Source organism: Bombina bombina, chromosome 9 (genome assembly GCF_027579735.1).
Source record: "Bombina bombina isolate aBomBom1 chromosome 9, aBomBom1.pri, whole genome shotgun sequence".
NCBI classification, from domain to species: domain Eukaryota; kingdom Metazoa; phylum Chordata; class Amphibia; order Anura; family Bombinatoridae; genus Bombina; species Bombina bombina.
This window is the reverse complement of record NC_069507.1, coordinates 183,628,453-183,647,635: the sequence shown is the minus strand read 5'-3', so window position 1 is coordinate 183,647,635 and position 19,183 is coordinate 183,628,453. Positions and strand designations below refer to the sequence as shown.

Here is a 19,183-nt window from a genome sequence, read left to right as displayed (position 1 = left end):
TTCAACACCAGATACCAAGAGAACAAAACAAATTAGATAATAGAAGTAAATTGGAAAGTTGTCTAAAACCAAATGCTCTATCTGAATAATGAATTTAAACATTTGGGTTTCTTGTCTCATTAAGACTATTGTTTCTTAACCTCTCTGTCATGTCAGAGTTGGTGGATTAAAATCACCCTCAACTGATCCAACCGGGGTGATTGACAGCCCATCTGCACGTGATTGCGCTAGTGTTAAATGATAAATGCAGACAGGTTCCCTTGTTGGGAACATTGACCCCCCCCCAGACAATGATAAATAGGACAAATTGTACTTAGGCAAGCAGCTGTGAACTATATAATGAATAAGAACTTTTTGATTCAGTACTACAGATTGGGACATTGAAATGTCTCAATATGTATCCATCATGTTGAAGCTGATGGTGAACAGGTAGAGACTGTTTGATCTCACAGTTAAAAAAAAAAGAAAAAAAGTAAAGAATTGAATTTAGAGACATGCATGACAAATTACAATTAAATATTAAACTTGCGAGTATAAATAAGTGCAAGTGATTAAAATGTTTATTTGTTGCCAGTACTATAAATATGTTTATTGCCTGAGGAGGCTTGAAAACCGTTCAATGCAGCTATCAAGTGATGTTAACATATTCTTGCAATGCATAATGTATTTTGTACATTTGACTAGGCTTTCTTCACTGAGAAATACATGCAAGAACACCCAGAGGATCTTGAAAAGATTGAAAAAGTAAAGGACCTAATTGCGTGGCAGGTAAGGTTCAGCTAATCACGATACGCAAGCACAAGGCAATCTGCGTGTCCTTTCTTCTGACAACGTGCGTGCATCACAGTGACCTCTGTGGCATATACATATCTATGGCATTAATGTGCCCTATGCAAATGATCAGAAAGTTCATTTTCAAATGTGTCATTGTTATTTGGTCATTTTAAAGTGATGTGGGCCGCGGTCTGTCTTTTTTCTTTAGAAGGGTACCTGAAAGTGCAGGGGTCAGCATGAAATGTCTTGCACAATCTGTATGGATCGAGTTTCCTTTATACCACAATAAAATACACCATTTTCACCATATAATTTTCTTTCTTTAACCAACATAATTGCTTAAATGATTGTATGTTGTAAAAGAAAAAAAATCATGTCATAGTACAGATAGAGTTAGCAGTCCTATTTTATTCTGTTTAAAGAATTCTTCAGATGATACAATCTTAAACACACATGAAAGTCAAAATTAAAGCTTTAAAAAAAATTAAATAAAAAAAAAAGATTTGTTTTTTTTATATAATTAGTTCAGGATTGTGCTATATAAATTATTTATATATATATTTTTTTATTATTATTTTTTTTTCCAGGAAGTCGCACCCTATGGAAGCAAATACAGACCTTACCCATCCAGTGCACAACCAATCAAGGGACATCCCCTAATCAGCAACATTTATGATCCTAATGAAGTTGCTGTCATCATATATTCCGTGAAAAGCATTCAAAATAAAAAAATGTGTGAACAATCAAAATAATTTAAAAGAAAAAAAATATATTTTTCTTGTAAATATCTATTCTTATATATATATATATATATATATATATATATATATATATATATATATACTGTATATATATTTGATTGATCACACATCATTTTTATATTTTTAATGCTTTTCACGGAATATATGATTAGAGCAACCATTAGGTTCGCAGATGTTGATTAAGGGATGTCCTATGATTGGTTGTGCACTGGATGGGTGGGATCTGTATTTGCTTTATAATCACTGTTTTTTGTTCACTCTGGTTGATTAAAAGGAAAATGAAAGAGATACAGCATTTGGCCAAATAGTGATAAGTTTGCCTTTAATCTAGCTGTGTGCTTGCAAAGAGTGTCAGACTTTCTTTGTGTTTGTTTTGTAATTTTCCCTATGGGCTTTGCACCCAGACTTTCTGGGGTTAACTGACTGAGTCCATGAAAGGTGTACAGATGTCTGTGGGTGCTGGAGAGCATTCAGGGCTGTACGTTTTTCAGGGTCATAAGATGTGTACCCAGCCCAAAGAAAAAGAGGTAACTGAAAATAGAAGCAAATTGGAAAGTTGATTAAAAACTGTTTTTTTTCTGAATCATTAAAGTTCCCCTCAAATTACATGTCACTTTAGATCACTGCAAAATCACTTGGAAAGTAACTAAGTTAAACAAGGCCATTTGAATTGTGAGCTTTGTTTTGAGTGCTTGAATACCGTTGTTTTGTAAAAATAACCGTTTAGGATAGCTTGTGGCAGCCACTGAAACAGATAAAAATGAATGCAGAATACATTCTCTGTGGGGGTTTTAAGCTGCAATTTGAAGTATTGAATTTGTACTTTTTGTTTTCTGATGAAACCATTTCAATGCATCTTAAAGTAATACGCTGCGTACTAGACAATATCTTACTGTATATATTTTATGGACTGCAGAAAGTTAAAGGGACATGAAACCCAAAGCATTTTCTTTCATGATTTAGACAGAACATATAATTTTAAGCAACTTTCCAGTTTACTTCTATTATCAAATTTGATTCATTCTTTTGATATAATTTGTTGGAGTAGCAATGCACTACTGGTTTCTAACTGAACACATGGGTGAGCCAATGACAATCGGTATAATATATACAGCCACCAATCAGCAGCAAGAACCTAGGTTCTTTGCTGCTCCTGAGCTTATCTAGATAAACCTTTCAGCAAAGGATAACAAGAGAAGGAAGCAAATTAAATTGGCAAGATGTTTAAAATAACATGTTCTTTCTGAATCAAATTTGGGTTTCATGTCCTTTTAAATGTGAAGAATCAGAAGAAGGGGAGCATTTTGTTGATATATATATATATATATATATATATGTGTGTGTACCATCTTTTCTTGTAGGTTCCCTTTTTAGCTGAAGGAATAAGAATTCATGGTGAAAAGGTAACAGAGGCATTACGGCCTTTTCATGAGAGGATGGAGGCGTGTTTTAAACAGCTGAAGGAAAAAGTAGAGAAGCAGTACGGCGTGAGGACTCTGGTAAAGAATAACTTGTAAAATGTCATATTAATCCGTTGTAATCATATATAATTTAGACTGAGGATAAATGTCTATGAGATCAAAATATAGCTATTTAATTTAATTTTCAAAAAAAACCCATTATGATATAAGATAGCACATGTCAATGCATAGATTGGTATCTCGGACGGACTACTATAGTTGACTATTTTGCAACAGGAAGATACAAAGGAAATCTTTCTGTGATATATTTTCGAATAGATCAGAGCATCAGTCAGTCAAGACTATTAGCAGAACTATAGGGAATGTGGGACTGCAAATTGCTTTTCTTTGCGCTGTTTACTTGATATTTTTGTTGGGTTTTAACTTTAGCTTAACCTTCACTCTACCCTTTTGAAGGAGCATTGGAGGCATCACTATAAAGTTCCAAACTCATAAAATAGTGGTGATATGGTAGAAAGAGCTATATTTCCTTACTAAGATAGGGAGAGTCCACGGCTTCATTCCTTACTGTTGGGAAATACAACATCTGGCCACCAGGAGGAGGCGAAGACACCCCAGCCAAAGGCTTAAATATCCCTCCCTCTTCCTCATTACCCCAGTCATTCTTTGCCTTTCGTCACGTTAGGAGGTGGCAGAGAAGTGTCAGAAGATTCAGAGAGTCCTGAAAAAGAGTATCTGCTGTTCAAGATAGGACTGGAGTTTTAAGTAGTCATGTCAACCTCTCAGTGAGAGTATTGATGAAAGTTAGAGTCTGGAGATGCAGGGAAAGATTTTCTGCTAAACCATCCAGCTCCTAAGCAATCTGTGTTGACAAGTTTCACTGCCTGCTTTCTCTCACTCAAGTCCATGTCAGCAGCACTGCTATAAGATTGTCACACTTGAGAGGCTGTGTTCTGTTCCACAGCATGGATCCTGGAGGTAAGATTGTTTCAATTTCTTTCATGTAATTGGCAAGAGTCCATGAGCTAGTGACATATGGGATATACAATCCTACTAGGAGGGGCAAAGTTTCCAAAACCTCAAAATGCCTATAAATACACCCCTCACCACACCCACAATTCAGTTTTACAAACTCTGCCTCCCTATGGAGGTGGTGAAGTAAGTTTGTGCTTGATTTTCTTCTGTGTTATGCGCTTTTCAGCATTTTGAAGCCCAGTTCCTCTCAGAGTACAGTGAATGTCAGAGGGATGTGAAGGGAGTATCACTTATTGAATTTTATGGTTTTCCTCGTTGGAAATTTTTTCATAGGTTCTCTGTTATCGGTCATAGAGATTCATCTCCTACCTCCCTTTTCAGATCGACAATATACTTTCATATTCCATTACCTCTACTGATAACTGTTTCCGTACTGGTTTGGCCATCTGCTATGTGTGGATGGGTGTCTTTCGGTAAGTATGTTTTCATTACTTAAGACACTCTCAGCTATGGTTTGGCACTTTATGTATTAATGTAATGTTCTAAATATATGTATTGTACTTATATTTGCCATAAGTCAGGTTTATGTATATTTCCTTTTGCAGACTATCAGTTTCAAAATTGGGAAAACATATTTAGGAAGTTATTACCTGGGGTATAGTCTTTTCTTAAAAATTGACTGTTTTCATTAACTTTCGCGGGCAAAATTAGGCTTGCGATGCTGCATCTTGGCGCAAGATTTTTTTTGGCACGAATGTACGTTTGGTGACGCAAATTCGCCATTTCCGGCATCTTAGTTGACACCAGGTTCCTTGCACAAGGTTGCGTCTTAGCGCCAAAAATTTTCATTTTGCGTTGCGCGTCATACTTGCCGCAAAATAGTTTAATTATTTAAACCCCACTTCCTATATGCCTCTTGCCTTTTTCTATGCTCAGAGGGCTATGCTGTTTGCATTTTTTCCCATTCCTGAAACTGCCATGTAAGAAAATTGATCATTTTGCTTTATATGTTGTTTTTTCTCTTACATTTGCAAGATGTCTCAATCTGATCCTGTCTCAGAAACCACTGTTGGAACCCTGCTGCCTTGATAACAGTTCTACCAAAGCGAAGTGTATCTGTTGTAAGTTAGCTGAGATTATATCTCCAGCGGTAGTATGTAACAGTTGTCATGATAAGCTTTTACATGCAGAGAATGTATCCATCAGTACTAGTACAATGCCGTTGTTCCTTCAACATCTAATGTACATGATATACCTGTGAATATAAAAGATTTCATTGCTGATGCGATTCAGAAGGCTTTGTCTGCTATTCTGCCTTCTAATAAACGTAAAAGGTATTTTAAAACTTCTCATAAAGTTGATGAAATTTCAAATCATTGACAACATACTGATTTATCCTCCTCTGATGAGGATCTATCTGATTCAGAAGATCCTACCTCAGATATTGACACTGACAAATCTATTTATCTCTTTAAGATGGAGAATATTTGTTCCTTGTTAAAAGAGGTGTAGATTACTTTGGATATTGAGGAAACTAGTCCTCTTGATATTAAAACTAGTAAACGTTTAAATTCTGTTTATAAACCTCCTGTGGTTACTCCAGAGGTTTTTCCAGTTCCTGATGCTATTTCTGATATGATTTCAAAGGAATGGAATAGGCCTGGTACTTCTTTCATTCCTTCTGCTAGGTTTAAAAAGTTGTATCCTTTGCCAGCAATTAGATTGGAGTTTTGGGAAAAAATCCCCAAAGTTGATGGTGCTATCTCTATTCTTGCCAAACGTACTACTATCCCTATGGAAGATAGTACTTCCTTTAAGGACCCTTTAGATAGAAAACTTGAATCTTATCTAAGGAAAGCTTATTTATATTCTGGCTATCTTATCAGGCCTGCTATTTCTATGGCTGATGTTGCAGCTGCATCAACTTTTTGGTTGGAAAGTTTAGCACAACAGAAAACAGATCCTGATTTGTCTAGCATTGTTCGCTTGCTTCAACATGCTGATCATTTTATCTGTGATGCCATTTTTTATATCATCAAAATTGATGTTAAATCTATGTCTTTAGCTATTTTAGCTAGAAGAGCTTTGTGGCTCAAATATTGGAATGCTGACATGGTATCTAAGTCTAGATTACTATCTCTTTCTTAACAATTTATTTGATTCTCAGTTGGATTCAATTATTTCAACTGTTACTGGAGGGAAGGGAGTTTTTTACCTCAGGATAAAAGATCTGAGGGTAAATCTAAAGCTTCTAATCATTTTCGTTCTTTTCGACAGAATAAGGAACAGAAAGCCAATCCTTCCCCCAAAGAATCTGGTTCCAATTGGAAACCCTCTTCAAGTTGGAATAAATCCAAGCCTTTTAAGAAACCAATGCCAGCCCCCAAGTCTGCATGAAGGTGCGGCCCTCATTCCAGTTCAGCTGGTGGGGGGCAGATTAAAATTTTTCCAAAACATTTGGGCAAATTCTGTCCAAAATCAATGGATTCAGAGCATTGTCTCTCTCAAGGGTATCGAATAGGATTCAGAGTAAGACCTCCTGTGAAAAGATTTTTTCTCTCTCGCGTTCCAGCATATCCAGTAAAGGCTCAGGCTTTTCTGAAGTGTGTTTCAGATCTAGAGCTTTCAAGGGTAATTATACCAGTTCCGTTTCAGGAACAGGGTCTGGGGTTTTATTCAAATCTATTCATTGTCCCAAAGAAAGAAAATACATTCAGGCCAGTTCTGGATCTGAAAATTTTGAACCGTTTTGTAAGAGTGCCAACTTTCAAAATGGTGACTATAAGGACTATTCTGCCTTTTGTTCAGCAAGGTCATTATATGTCCATGATAGACTTACAGGATGCATATCTTCATATTCCAATTCATTCAGACCACTATCGGCTTCTGAGATTCTCTTTTCTAGACAAGCATTACCAATTTGTCGCTCTTCCATTTGGCCTAGTGACAGCTCCAATTATTTTTTCAAAAGTTCTCGGTGCCCTACTCTCTGTATTCAGAGAACAGGGTATTATGGTGTTTCCTTATTTGGACGATATCTTGGTACTAGCTCAGTCTTTACATTTTGCCGAATCTTACACAAATCAACTAGTGTTGTTTCTTCAAAGACATGGTTGGAGGATCAATTTACCAAAAAGTTCCTTGTTTCCTCAGACAAGGGTCACCTTTTTAGGTTTCCCGATATATTCAGTGTCCATGACTCTGTCTCTAACAGAAAAGAGACGAATGAAATTGGTTTCAACCTGTCAGAACCTTCAGTCTCAATCATTCCGTTCAGTGGCTATGTGCATGGAGGTTTTAGGTCTCATGACTGCAGCATCGGACGCAATCCCCTTTGCTCGTTTTCATATGAGACCTCTCCAGATTTGTATGCTGAATTAATGGTGCAGGGATTATACAAAGATATCACAATTAATATCCTTAAATCCCAATGTTCAACTTTCTCTCACTTGGTGGTTAAATCACCACCGTATAATTCAAGGGGCCTCTTGTTTGTCCAACCTGGACTGTAATCACAACATATGCAAGTCTTTCAGGTAGGGGAGCTGTCTGGGGATCTCTGACAGCACAAGGGGTTTGGAAATCTCAAGAGCCGAGGTTACCAATCAATATTTTAGAACTCTGTGCTATTTTCAGGGCTCTTCAGGATTGGCCTCTGTTGAAGAGAGAACCATTCATTTGTTTTCAGACAGACAATATCACAACTGTGGCATATGTTAATCATCAGGGTGGGACTCACAGTCCACTAGCTATGAAAGAAGTATCTTGGATACTTTCTTGGGCAGAATACAGCTCTTGTCTAATTTCTGTGGTACATATCCCAGGTGTAGACAATTTGGAAGCGGATTATCTCAGCCATCAGACTTTACATCCAGGGGAGTGGTCTCTCCATCCAGATGTGTTTTTTCAGATTGTTCAGATGTGGGGTCTTCCAGAAATAGATCTGATGGCTTCCTATCTAAACACGAAACTTCCCAGTTACCTGTCCATGTCCAGGGATCCTCAGGCGGAGTTGGTGGATGCGTTAGCAGTTCCTTGGTTTTACCAACCTGCTTATATCTTCTTGCCTCTAGTTCTTCTTCCAAGAGTGATCTCCAAGATCATCATGGAACATTCCTTTGTGTTTCTGGTAGCACCAGCATGGCCTCACAGGTTCTGGTATGCAGACCTTGTCCGGATGTCCAGTTGTCAACCTTGGCCACTTCCTTTAAGACCAGACCTTCTTTTTCAAGGACCGTTTTTCCATCAGGATCTCAAATCATTGAATTTGAAGGTATGGAAATTGAATGCTTAGTCATAGAGGTTTCTCTGATTCAGTGATTGATACTACTGTATGTTGCAGGCTCGTAAATCTGTTTCTAGGAAGATTTATTATCGATTTCGGAAGACTTATATTTCATGGTGTTCTTCTAATAAATTCTCCTGGCATTCTTTTAGAATTCCTAGAATTTTACAGTTTCTTCAGGATGGTTTGGATAAAACTTTGTCTGCAAGTTCCTTGAAGGGAGAAATCTCTGCTCTTTGTGTTTTATTTCACAGAAAGATTGCTTAGCTTCCTGATATTCACTGTTTTGTTTAGGCTTTGGTCCGTATCAAACCTGTCATTAAATCAATCTCTCCTCCTTGGAGTCCTAATTTGGTTGTGAAATCTTTACAGGCTCCTCCTTTTGAGCCTATGCATTCTTTGGATATTAAACTACTTTCTTTGAAAGTGTTGTTCCTTTTGGCTATCTCTTCTGCTAGAAGAGTTTCTGAATTATCTGCTCTTTCTTCTGAAGCACCTTTTCTGATTCTTCATCAAGATAAGGCAGTTTTGCGGACTTCATTTAAATTTTTACCTAAAATTGTGAATTCTAACAACATCAATAGGGAAATTGTTGTCCCCTCTTTGTGTTCTAATCCTAAGAATTCTTTGGAGAGATCCTTACATTCTCTGGATGTTGTAAGAGCTTTGAAATATTATGTTGGTTCTAGAAAAGGTCAGAAAGCTTCTGCCATTTCCTTGGCATCTTGGTTAAAGCTTTTGATTCATAAGACTTATTTGGAGTCGGGTCAGGCCCCACCTCAGAGAATCACAGCTCATTCTATTAGATCAGTCTCTACTTTGTGGGCTTTTAGGAATGAAGCTTCAGTTGATCAGATTTGCAAAGCAGTGACTTGGTCTTCTTTGCATACATTTACTAAATTCTACCGTTTTGATGTATTTGCTTCTTCGGTAGCAGTTTTTGGTAGAAAAGTTTCTCAGGCAGCTGTTTCAATTTGATTCCTCTGCTTATGTTTTTAAGTTTTTTTCTTTTCAATTATGAGAAAAACTTATTTTTTTGGTTGTGGATTTAATTTTTTCAGTGGAAAATGGCTGTTTTTATTTTATCCCTCCCTCTCTAGTGACTCTTCTGTGGAGTTCCACATCTTGGGTATTACTATCCCATACGTCACTAGCTCATGGACTCTTGCCAATTACATGAAAGAAAACATAATTTATGTAAGAACTTACTTGATAAATTCATTTCTTTCATATTGGCAAGAGTCCATGAGACCCACCCTTTTTATGGTGGTTATTTTTTTGTTGTTGTATAAAGCACAATTATATTTCCAGTTCCTTTTATGATGCTTTTTACTCCTTTTTTCTATCACCCCACTACTTGGCTATTCGTTAAACTGAATTGTGGGTGTGGTGAGGGGTGTATTTATAGGCATTTTGAGGTTTGGGAAACTTTGCCCCTCCTGGTAGGATTGTATATCCCATACGTCACTAGCTCATGGACTCTTGCCAATATGAAAGAAATGAATTTATCAGGTAAGTTCTTACATAAATTATGTTTTTTACACATAAAACGCTATAGCAGGGTCACAGTGTGGCTCCTTTATACCTTGATAGGATCCAGGGTTAATATCCTCTGAAGGGGGTTATTGAACAGTTGGGAGTTAATTAATCAGTGTATTAATTATTTACATGCTGCTTTGTGTGAATTTTTTTGTGGGCTGATAGTCTCTGTGTTTTTGGCTGGAGCAAATGGGTTTCACTTTTAAGTTTCACTTTCGTTTTTGAAAGTGTTGCACAGCTCCTATTACTTGCTGTACTTGTGATAACAGGGAAAGTACTGTCTTGCACTCTGTGCCCGGGTGTGGTCTATGTTTATTTCCTCCATTCTGGCTGAGACTTGAACCTGAGGAGAGTGTTTCTTCTATTAACTGTCTGGGTCTAGGGGGTAGTGAGTGCCCCAGCCATTGGGAGTATAAAGGTGCAGTTTTCTATAATAAAACATTTTTATTTGTGTTCTTCTGTGGGTATAACCGGAGATATGGAGGACTCTGACATGTTAGAAGGTACTCCTTGTGTACTAAATCAAACCTGTTTATATTGTGAGGAGGCCGTGGTTTTCCTGCCCACTCAATTATGTTCCACATGCCGTAACACCGTTATAAAGTCTAAGAAGGGAGACAAGTCTGCTAAGGCTCTTAGTCCCTCTGAGCCATCTACCTCTCAGGACTTGGCATCTCGTTAGATTACTACCCTTGCTACATTATCCACTCTACATGCGAGATGTTAGAGAATTTGCGTTCCCCCACCTTCCGTTTGAGGATGCCCCACAGATGCTCAATAGGGTTTAGGTCTGGAGACGTGCTTGGCCAGTCCATCACCTTTACCCTCAGCTTCTTTAGCAAAGCAGTGGTTGTCTTGGAGGTATGTTTGGGGTCGTTATCATGTTGGAATACTGCCCTGCGGCCCAGTCTCCGAAGGGAGGGGATCATGCTCTGCTTCAGTATGTCACAGTACATGTTGGCATTCATGGTTCCCTCAATGAACTGTAGCTCCCCAGTGCCGGCAGCACTCATGCAGGTCCAGACCATGACACTCCCACCACCATGCTTAACTGTAGACAAGACACACTTGTCTTTGTTCCTTAGAACATATGGAGTTGGGGAGTATCAGAGTTAAAAAATATATATAACAGGTATTGCTTATATGTAAATATACTTGTATGATGAATACATAGATTCTATTTTATTTTAAGTAATTTGGAGATCAATACTTGTTGTGGAGTCTTAGTTTAAGCAAGACAACTAGATAAACTAATTGTAAGTAGAGATACAATTAAGTATATAGCAATAAGCTCCACAAATGTAGAATGAACATAAGCTCTTCAAAAAATGAGGTTGGATAAATCAAAAGGTATTAATTAAAAAGTTCCATCACATTCATTCATTTATAACCTTTATTAATTCAACTAGGAACAAACACACATACAGTAGCAAAGGCTAGGATATAATAAAACACTTAAACCTGGTTTATGGTATGGATATACTATATTGGATATCAGTAATGGTATCTAACAGCCTGCAGTCACTAATAAGCTGAATAAAACTAAGCCCTTGCAATCCGAGGGCTTAATTACATTTAACAAATTATAGCTAAGACTGATGGCTGTAAAAGTAATTACAATGTAGTTATAAGGTCAAATTGTTAACCAGGGTAAGCAATTAAAAAGACAACAAGGAGAGAAAAAGCTACTCCTGTCTGTCCCCTGATGCGCGTTTCACAAAGAACGCTTCCTCAGAGGTTCAACATGGTTGTCTTTTAGAAAAAAAGGTATGAGTGCTGCCAGCATTGCTGCAGAGGTTGAAGGAGTGGGGGGGGGGGGGGGGTCAGCCTGTCAGTGCTCAGACCATACGCCACACACTGCATCAAATTGGTCTGCATGGCTGTCGTCCCAGAAGGAAGCCTCTTCTAAAGATGATGCACAAGAAAGCCCACAAACAGTTTGCTGAAGACAAGCAGACTAAGGACATGGATTACTGGAACCATTTCCTGTGGTTCGATGAGACCAAGATAAAGTTATTTGGTTTAGATGGTGTCAAGTGTATGTGGCGGCAACCAGGTGAGGAGTACAAAGACAAGTGTGTCTTGCCTACAGTCAAGCATGGTAGTGGGAGTGTCATGGTCTGGGCCTGCATGAGTGCTGCTGGCGCTGGGGAGCTTCAGTTCATTGAGGGAACCATGAATGCCAACATGTACTGTGACATACTGAAGCAAAGCATTATCCCCTCCCTTCGGAGACTGGGCCACAGGGCAGTATTCCAACATAACGACCCATAACACACCTGCAAGACGACCACTGCCTTGCTAAAGAAGCTGAGGGTAAAGGTGATGGACTGACCACGCATGTCTCCAGACCTAAACCTTATTGAGCATTTGTGGGGCATCCTCAAACTGAAGGTGGGGGAGTGCAAGGTCTCTAACATCCACCAGCTCTGTGTTGTCGTCATGGAGGAGTGGAAGAGGACTCCAGTGGCAACCTGTAAAGCTCTAGGGAACTCCATGCCCAAGAGGGTTAAGGCAGTGCTGGAAAATAATGGTGGCCACACAAAATATTAACACTTTGGGCCCAATTTGGCATTTCCACTTAGGGGTGTACTCACTTTTGTTGCCATTGGTTTAGACATTAATGGCTGTGTGTTGTTATTTTGGGGGACAGCAAATTTACACTGTTATACAGGCTGTACACTCACTTTACATTGTAGCAAAGCGTAATTTCTTCAGTGTTGTCACATGAAAAGATATAATAAAATATTTACCAAAAATATGAGGGGTGTATTCACTTTTGTGAGATACTGTAGCTATTATGTCCCAGTTATCTGATGATCAGTTAACCTCTGTAGCTTTAGAAGGTGAACTTTCTGGATCGGAATCCTTAGCGTCTAAGCCTCCTGCTGCAGAGGAACCATCCTTTAGATTTAAAATTGAGCACTTGCATTTTTTATTAAAGGAGGTTCTGTCTACGTTAGAGGTTCCGTCTACGTTAGAGGTTCCAGAGGCAACGCTGCCTGAAGAACCTATGATACTTAAATTAGACAGAGTTTACGAAGACAGGAAAGTTTCTTTGACTTTTCCTTTTCCGGTTAAGATGGCGAATATTATTAAGAACGAATGGGAAAGAATTGGTTCTTCCTTTTCCCCCTCGTCTACTTTTAAAAAGTTGTTCCCGGTCCTGGACTCTCAACTGGATTTGTGGGGCTCTATTCCTAAGGTGGATGGTGCTATCTCTACGTTTGCTAAACATACTGCTATACCTCTTGAGGATAGTTCTTCGTTCAGAGAGCCGATGGATAAGAAAATGGAAACCTTTCTGAGAAAGATATTTCAATATAAGGGATTTTTGTTTCAACCGGCGGTTGCGGTTGCCGGAGCGGCTACCTACTGTTGCGACTCTTTGTCGGAACTCATTGAGGTGGAGTCTCCCCTCAAGGATATTCAAGACAGAATTAAAGCTCTGAGAATTGCTTATTCTTTTATCTGTGAAGCAAACATGCAAATTATTCGCCTAAATGCAAAGGCCTTTGGCTTTGCGGTCCTAGCCCGCTGTGTGCTCTGGTTGAAGTCTTGGTCTGTGGATATGACTTTTAAGTCCAGACTCCTTTCTCTTCCCTTCAAGTGAAAGATTTTATTTGGTCCAGGCCTGGACTCCATTATTTCTACAGTTACCGGAGGCAAGGGTGCCTTCCTACCGCAAGATAAGAACAAGTCTAAGGGACGACAATCTTCTCATTTTCAATCCTTTCGGTCTGACAAATCCCAATGACAACAATCCTCCTCCAAGCCCAAGCAACCTAAGAGTACTTGGAGGTGGTATCTCAGGGATACCAGATAGGCTTCAAATCTCATCCACCAAGGGGCAGATTCCTTCTTTCGCATATGTCTACCAGACCAGAAAAAGAGGGATGCCTTTCTATGGTGCGTTCGGGATCTATCCCCCTTAGGAGTTGTTGTCCCAGTGCCTATCGAAGAAAGAGGTTTGGGGTTTTATTTAAACCTTTTCGTGTTCCCAAAGAAGGTCCGCCCAATTCTGGACCTAAAGTGTTAAAACAAATTTCTCAGTGTCCCTTCCTTCAAGATGGAGACGATAAGGTCCATCCTTCCTTTAATTTAGGAAGGCCAGTTTATGACCACTATAGATCTGAAGGATGCTTACCCTCATGTTCCAATCTACAGGGAGGTTTGCATTCCTGAACCAGCACTTCCAGTTCATTGCCCTTCCATTTGGCCTAGCTACTGCTCCAAGAATCTTTATGAAGGTTCTGGGGGCTCTTCTAGCCGTTGCCAGAAATCAGGGTATTGCAGTAGCTCTCAGTCTTCGTCGATCACATGGATGGAAGATAAACTTGGAAAAGAGTTCTCTTATCCCAAGTACCAGGGTGGAATTCCTGGGTACTATAATAGACTCCATATCCATGAGGATATTTCTAACAGACCAGAGATGTTGCAAGCTAACTTCAGCAGGTCTTGCCCTCCGGACCTCCTTGATTCCCTCTGTAGCTCAGAGTATGGAGGTGATTGGTCTCATGGTGCTCTGCATGGACATCATTCCTTTTGCCAGGTTCCGTCTCAGACCTTTACAACTGTTCATGCTGAGGCAGTGGAACGGCGAACATTCAGATCTGTCTACACAGATTGTATTAGACAGCCGGTTGAGAGAATCGCTCTCTTGGTGTCTCTGTCCAGATCATCTGTCCTTAGGGATATGCTTCTTAAGATCATCCTGGGAGATTGTGACTACGGACGCAAGCCTATCTAGATGGGGAGCTGTTTGGGGTGTGGACTCAGGAAGGAGTCCTCCCAATCAATATTTTGGAACTGCGAGCAATCTTCAAGGCCTTGAAGGATTGGCCACTTCTTGGTTCGGCCCAGTTTATCAGATTCCAATCAGACAATATAACCTCTGTGGCTTACATCAACCATCAGGGGGGAACGAGAAGTTCCTTGGCGATGAAGGAAGTATCTTAGATTCTGGAGTGGGTTGAGGCCCACAGCTATTTGCTGTCAGCGATCCACATTCCGGATTTTCTCAGCAGGCAATCCTTCCATCCAGGGGAATGGTCTCTCCACCCTGAGATGTTTGCAGAGATATGCAGCAAGTGGGGGATGCCGGAGACAGATCTCATGGCATTCCGTCTCAATACCAAGCTACTCAGGTACGGGTCGAGGTCGAGGGATCCCCAAGCGGATCTAATAGATGCACTAGCAGTGCCCTTCAGGTTCAAACTCGTATATCTTTTTCCTCCATCACCGCTTCTTCCTTGAGTGGCGGCCCGCATCAAGCAGGAGCGGGTATCAGTAATCCTGATTGCTCCATTGTGGCCGCGAAGGACGTGGTTCGCTGATCTAGTGGGGATGTCCTCATCTCCGTGGAAGTTACCTTGTCGCAGAGACCTGCTCATACAAGGGCCATTTGTTCATCAAAATCTAGATTCTCTGAGGCTGACTGCGTGGAGATTGAATGCTTAGTGTTAGCCAAGAGAGGTTTGTCTGAGAGTGTCATTGATACTCTTATTCAAGCTAGTAAACCAGTTACTCAGCGTAACTACTACAAGGTGTGGAGGAATTACGTATTCTGGTGTGAAGAGCGTGGTTTTTCCTGGCACAGAGTTAAGGTTGCCAGGATCTTATCTTTTTTCCAAGATGGGCTGGAGAAGGGCCTTTCTGCTAGTTCCCTGAGGGGACAGATTTCGGCCCTGTGGTTTTATTACACAAGAGACTGTCTGAGCTTCCAGACGTGCAGTACTTTGTTAAGGCTTTGATTAGAATCAGACCTGTGTTTAGATATGGGGCTCCTCCTTGGAGCCTAAATCTTGTTCTTCGGGTCTTGCTACAGGTTCTGTTTGAGCCTCTGCATTCCGTTGACATTAAATTGTTATCTTGGAAGGTTCTCTTTTTATTGGCTATTGCCTCTGTGCACAGAGTTTCTCAAAACTGTTTTTTATAACTTCAATAACCCCTGTATAGGGATTTCTAACTATGTGGCAAAATGAATACTGATACTGTTTGCACCAAGCATTAACACTAACTTGGGGATAATATTTTATGAACCTAAACATCTCCTGAGTTGCACATCCGTGCCTGGAGGATCTAAACATTATAGGACCCCAGATACTACAACGTATGAAAACCCCGGCAATACACTGACCCACCTAATTACAAAGTATTATCACATTATACAAGAAATTAACCCCAATACTTCTAGTTGATTTTAAGTATCCATCTTTTAAAAATATCTAATAAAGTTTAATTTTTTATTTCATTGTAGTATCACACCACCCTCCAGCAATAATATCCAAAATATACGTGAGAATAGAGTGCTACAAGTGTTTACTTTTTATGCAACTGTATCTTAGCTGTATCTGTAAAAGTGTTTGTTTATACACCGCACCTTGGGGCCATTCCAACTATATATAAGGCCAACTTTGTACATTTGTAGGCCACTTTAAAGATATTTAGTAGTGCAATCACCTTTTTCTTCTAGACCCTCACGTTATTTATTCAGTGTCCTCTGGAGCTTGGGTATAGTTTTCTAAACAGTAAGGAATGAAGATGTGGACTCTCCCTATCTTAGGAAGGAACACATCATTTATTCTTACCAGATAAATTCCTTTACTTCCGGATAGGGAGAGTCCACGGTCCCCGTCCATTTTTTCTTGCCTATGGGCGATCTCCTATTATTTATTTTTTTCTTCTGGCACCATTTATACCCTAATGTTTCTCCTACTTTTCCTTGTTCCCTTGGCAGAATGATTGGGGTAATGAGGAAGTGGGAGGGATATTTAAGCCTTTGGCTGGGGTGTCTTTGCCTCCTCCTGGTGGCCAGGTGTTTTATTTCCCAACAGTAGGGAATGAAGCCGTGGACTCTCCCTATCCGGAAGGAATTTAATTTATCTGGTAAGCATAAATTATGTTTTTATTGTTCAGACAGCAAATTGGCCATTAGGTTTCCACCAGATCTGCTTAGAAGATGTTCTGCACATTTTCATGATTGTCAGAGAAAGATGCTCTAAAACCAACTAATTTAAAGAGTTATATTCTTAAAGGGACAGTTTACCCAAACATTATCTCTCCTTTAATTTGTTCCCAATGATCCAATTTACCTGCTTGAGTGTATTAAATTGTTTACAAATGGCTCCTTGGCATTTATATTGGCATTTGAAACAGCTGATTTAACCTGTAGTATCCCTACTTATACTGGAAGTTTATATACCTCAGTATAGGCTATTAAAAATGATGTAAACACAGCCAGCAGAAGAAAATACACTCACAGTGGGAGGTGGAGAGATAAAGCTCTAAAATGTTAATTTTCAATTGTTTTTTCAAAGTATTGTACAGAGACAGAGATAAGAAAGAGAAGCATTTGGGTGATTAGATAACTAGATCTGGTCTGTCAGCAAGCAAAGCCTATTTTGATGGGCTGTGGTTTCAAATAGCAAATCCAGTTATTTAAAGGGACAGTATACACTCATTTTTATACAACTGCATGTAAAAGACACTACTATAAAGAATACGATGCACAGATATTGATATAAAAATCCAGTATAAAACTGTTTAAAAACGTACTTAGAAGCTCTCAGTTTGGCTCTGTTGAAAAGGTTATTGGAAAGCCCACTGCAAGTGGGAAATAAGACAATCCCTCCCTCCCCCTTCTATTGCATATGAAAAGACCCTTTACACAAACAGGAGCAAGCTGGAGTAGGTAGCTGACGGTATTCTCATAAAACTTTGGGGCTTGTTTAGGAGTTTGAAAACCAGAGCAATGTTATTTAAAAATAAGCAAAACTATACATTTAAAAAAACAAACTTTATGGGCTATATAAATAGATCATCTACAAAACATTTATGCAAAGAAAAAATGAGTGTATAATGTCCCTTTAATTTGCAAAAAGAAGGGTAAATAAGCAATTTCTCATACATTGTATATGCTGCAGCTGGTATAACAAGTCATTGAGAACACATTAAGAGAAAAACAATGTTACAGTGCACTGTCCCTTTAAATATTTGCAAAGAGCAGACTATTTAGGGGCTAGTATAATCTGTTGCATTCCATAGTCCCAAGAAAACACAAATAGTAGTGAATAATTAGTCTACTATATAATAAAAACATCCACATTCTTAGAAAAACAAGCCCCAATATCAAACGTTTATACATTTTCCATGTATTACAGAGGGGGGATAAAAATACTGCAATCAGCATGCAGACTTGCTACACACACACACACATATGTGTGTGTGTGTAACTGTGACAGACTTTCTTATTAGTGGTTATTAAATAGGCTATAATAAACTTGTTAGAGATTTCTGTTGTGTTGCTATAGAATAACATATTAGCCAAGTCTAAACATTTGTAGAACAAATTAAAGGGACATTCCAAGCTAAACTAGAAGGCATATGGGTGCATTTTAGTTTTGAATAGAATGTACATGCATTAACAAAAATAATTTCTAATAAAAGCTATAGCTGTTTCAAGAGTGTACTGAAAGGGACACTGAACCCAAATTTTTTCTTTCATGATTCAGATAGAGCATGCAATTTTAAGCAACTTTCTAATTTACTCCTATTATCAAATTTTCTTCATTCTCTTGGTATCTTTATTTGAAATGCAAGAATGTAAGTTTAGATGCCGGCCCATTTTTTGTGAACAACCTGGGTTGTTCTTGCTGATTGGTGGATAAATTCCTCCACCAATAAAAAAGTGCTGTCCGGAGTTCTGAAATAAAAAAAAACTTATATGCCTTCTTTTTAAATAAAGATAGCAAGAGAACGAAGAAAAATTACAAAGTTGCTTAAAATTGCATGCTCTATCTGAATCACAAAAGAAAAAAATTGGATTCAGTGTCCCTTTAAGTATGCCCTGTGCACTAGCATTTTAAACACAGCACTTGCTAAGAGAGACTAAGATACTTGTATCATCCGATAAGGACTCGATTGACATAATTGCTAACATGATATAAGCCCCCACTGGCGCTCTGAGCAGCTGCATATTTAAATTCTGGTGCACTAAGGATATCAAGCTATGCTTCACATGAAGAGAAACATGTTAATAGCTTTTACTACAGGCATTTTTGCCCAATACATGCATAATGTAAATATGTTTATATTCAAAGATGTAATTAATCTATATGCATTTTAATTTTGACTAATATGTCCCTTTAATGTCTTGTTTGCTGCAGTTGTTTTTCAATGTCAAAACTTCAACCACCATTTGTTTTATTTGGAGGAACCGATCTGGGCTTTAGTCTGCAGACAACAAGGCGGGTCTTACTCATAATCCTAGATAAAAGTGCATTGTTTTGCAGTTGTTATCAGTTAAAGCCAATTAGGTAAAGATATGTAGCAGGTTTAGCCCTGACAGGGTGCATTTCAATGCCACAATTTTCAGAGCTAAATAACATGCAAAGATGAAAAATTAAATAATGAAAGTCTTTTGCAAA

At 38.8% G+C, this 19,183-nt stretch overlaps 1 protein-coding gene across 1 annotated transcript in view; it reads left to right on the top strand.

Annotated features, from left to right (window-relative positions):
- Positions 1 to 19,183, top strand: part of DOCK1 (dedicator of cytokinesis 1) — an 827,740-nt gene that overhangs the window by 778,029 nt on the left and 30,528 nt on the right. Inside the window, exons 46-47 of the mRNA XM_053692513.1 lie at positions 685 to 768; positions 2,897 to 3,034. Coding sequence (XP_053548488.1) covers positions 685 to 768; positions 2,897 to 3,034 — 222 coding nt within the window. The remainder of the gene's footprint in view (positions 1 to 684; positions 769 to 2,896; positions 3,035 to 19,183) is intronic.